The sequence below is a fragment of the Thrips palmi genome, unplaced genomic scaffold (genome assembly GCF_012932325.1).
Source record: "Thrips palmi isolate BJ-2018 unplaced genomic scaffold, TpBJ-2018v1 HiC_scaffold_8, whole genome shotgun sequence".
NCBI lineage: Eukaryota > Metazoa > Arthropoda > Insecta > Thysanoptera > Thripidae > Thrips > Thrips palmi.
The window spans coordinates 11118481-11121436 of record NW_023144635.1 but is presented as its reverse complement, the minus strand read 5'-3'; the positions used below and the strand labels follow the sequence as shown (position 1 = coordinate 11121436).

General features: G+C 57.5%; 1 protein-coding gene across 1 annotated transcript; it reads left to right on the top strand.

Moving 5' to 3' along the window:
• Window positions 1–742: 742 nt before the first annotated feature.
• On the top strand, window positions 743–1717 carry LOC117653228 (Krueppel-like factor 16). The gene is made up of 2 exons (XM_034398750.1): window positions 743–1172; window positions 1479–1717. The coding sequence occupies exons 1-2, from the start codon at window positions 743–745 to the stop codon at window positions 1715–1717; spliced, it is 669 nt and encodes a 222-aa protein (XP_034254641.1).
• The last annotated feature ends 1239 nt before the right edge of the window (window positions 1718–2956 follow it).

Here is a 2956-nt window from a genome sequence, read left to right as displayed (position 1 = left end):
GCCCGCCTCCCTCGGAGTGCCTCGGAGGGAAGAGGCTCCTCCTCCCCTCCACAGCCTCCGTCCCCGCCGTCCCCGCCGTCCCCGCCCCGCCGCGCACCCCCTGGCCAGGACTCGCCTCCCAATGTTATAAGTGAGCCGCAGCCACCCCTCGGACCAGTAGCAGTAGCAAGCCGGTCAGAGACGGACGCCCGCGCACGTCGAGCAGAGCCCCCGAGTCCACGAGCTGGAGCGCGAGTTCCTGCAGTGCCCCGCAGTGCGAGTGAAGTGAAGTGAAAAGTGACAGTGCGAAACGGATGCCAAGATGACCCTGCTCGCCGTGCCCGCCGCGAAGGCCTCCACCAGCCCCGCGCCCAGCCCCATGGCGCTGCTGTCCAGCCGCACGGCCTCGGCGTCGTCCTCGCTGTTCCGGCCCTGGGCGGCGAGCGAGGCCGCCAGCGAGGCGGCCGGAGAGGCCACCGAGGCCCTGGTGCAGTGCTCTCCCCCCGTGGGCATCTGCGCCGGGCTGTCCACCCGAGCCAGCCGCCCCGCGAAGCCGCGGTCGGCCGTCGCCGAGGCCGAGGACGCCGACAACGCGGCCCCCGCGGCGCAGCCCATCCTGACCAGGCTGGAGGGGCTCGTCGCCACACTGGACGAGAGCAGCCAGAGCAGCCGCAGCAGCAGCGCCAGCAGCGCCGGCAGCTCCAAGGACAGCGTGTCCGGCAGCAGCAGCGGCGGCAGCTGCCCGCCGTCCCCCGCCAGGGACATGCGCACCCCCAAGAGCAAGGCCAGGGCCGACGCGGCCTCCAGGAAGGGCAGCGCCTTCTCGGCGCCCAAGGCCACGGCCCCCAAGACCATGCCGGCGTCCGCCCCCAGCGGCTTCCCCGGCGGCATGCTGTCCCCGGAAGAGGTGGCGCTGCTGGCCGCCCAGCAGCAGGCCTTCCACGAGGAGGCGCTGCTCGCCATGGCCGGCCTGCTGCCCCCGGGAGTCCCCGGCATGCCCCCCGGCGCCGCGCTGCCCCCGGGCGGCATCCCCGCCGCCTACCTGGACGAGTACGCCCGTCTGCTGCAGCAGGAGCAGAAGGCGCAGGGCGCGGCGGCGCGCAAGCAGCGCCCCAAGAAGTACCGGTGCCCGCACTGCCAGGTCGCCTTCAGCAACAACGGCCAGCTCAGGGGGCACGTCCGGATACACACAGGTGAGCTTCTTGACGAGTTGAGGCATCCCCAAGGCATCCCCACACTCTAAAAGTCTTGTGGTGAAGATTCCCCATATCATGGTGAAAACTCTCCGGTTGTGTAGCTGACCTCGTAACTTACCTCTGAAAATCCATTGTGCCTAAGTGACATTTTGTCGGACTTCCGTCGCATTACGGAGAAAATCTCCACTTTTTTATACCGGCGGGCGCAGCCTTTCACACCACAAGACATTTTGGGAGCGATTTTCACTCTTCAGAGTGCAGTTTACGAAAAACGATTCTAACGTGCCCGTTCGGTTGTTGCAGGCGAGCGTCCCTTCCAGTGCGACGAGGAGAGCTGCGGCAAGCGCTTCACGCGCAACGAGGAGCTGACGCGCCACAAGCGCATCCACTCCGGACTGCGGCCCTTCGCGTGCCAGGCGTGCGGCAAGCGCTTCGGGCGCAAGGACCACCTCAAGAAGCACACGCGCACGCACGACCCCGCGCACCGCATGGCCCAGCTCATCCCCATGCTGCCGCCCCCGCACTACCTCTACGGCTTCTGAACGCTTCTGTTTTTCTCCCGAGTCTGAATCATTTGAGGGGTGAATCACTAGTGTACTCATGTGTACAAATTTGCCCGTACTCAGTGTACTCACAAGTTTTAAAAAGGTGAAATTCTCTAGTTTTTCGACTGATTTAACGTCGACTGCCGTTAAAAACGCTAAATAAAGCCTTAAAACGTTTCAAATTGTGAAATTTATGAGTAAAGCAAGGTGTACTCACCCGTACTCATGTACTCATGTGTACACCAGAACGCCGAGTGATTCACCCCTCGGAATCATTTCCCAGTTGGAGGGTCGCTGCTTTCGGTCAAGTGGATAGCAGAGACACGTTTTGCGAGATTTTTATAAATTTTATATACATTATATTCCTAAACACGTTTTGTGTAGTCTGTGATCAAGTCTGATAATTATAGGGTTTTTTTTACTTGTGTAGGATAGTTTATTGTGAAAGGCGATTACAAAGTTTTGTAAGTTTTTTATGCTGGGAGGAGACTGACTTTTCGAAACTAAACCGACAGGAGCATGACCACATTTTTTCTAAACTTAAGAATATTGTAATCCCCTTTGGGAAAGTCTGCAAGTCTGTTTTAGACTTTCCGATCCCTTGTTTGTACTTCTCCGTGGGTCACGATGTACTGTTTGAGTCTTTACGTACGTACTGTATTTACGTTATCCGACCAAAGCCGAAGGAAAATGATACCATTTATTGTGTATATTTTAATATTGACTGTACATTTGGATTTATTTCTTGAGAAGAGATTTTTAAAAATTATATATTGAATATTTCCAAGCCAACTTTTCCTCGTTCATTTATCCCTACGATCTTCCAACGCGGACGAACGGAAAATTTTACCATACAGTGTATCCATCCCCAAGCCACAGAAACAAAACACCGACGTCATCGTCAACGACTCAATTTGCCTCGTGGTGAATGCGTAACGAGCCAACCCTTGCCGCCAACCCTTCAACTCCACCCGGCGGGCCTTTTACCTGGCCGCGGTTTCGATTAAATCTGCTCAGCAGCGGTGACAGTTTGTCTGCGGTGTGGCGAGTGTCATCCAAGATGGGGACGCGCGGCAATGACTCAATAACCGGATGCAAGAGCGGAGAGGGGACTGCCCCATGGGAACATCCACGTGGATGAGACGTGGACGCAACGTTAATTTTCACGTGGAATCGACGTGGATGGTCGATTCGACAATCGAGTAGAAACGTCCAAGTCAAACTACGTGGATGCAA

Coding starts and splice junctions, on each gene's coding strand:
- LOC117653228 (XM_034398750.1), top strand. CDS start 743: ATGCGCACCCCCAAGAGCAAGGCCAGGGCCGACGCGGCCTCCAGGAAG. Junction 1,173..1,478: donor GCACGTCCGGATACACACAG/GTGAGCTTCTTG, acceptor CGGTTGTTGCAG/GCGAGCGTCCCTTCCAGTGC.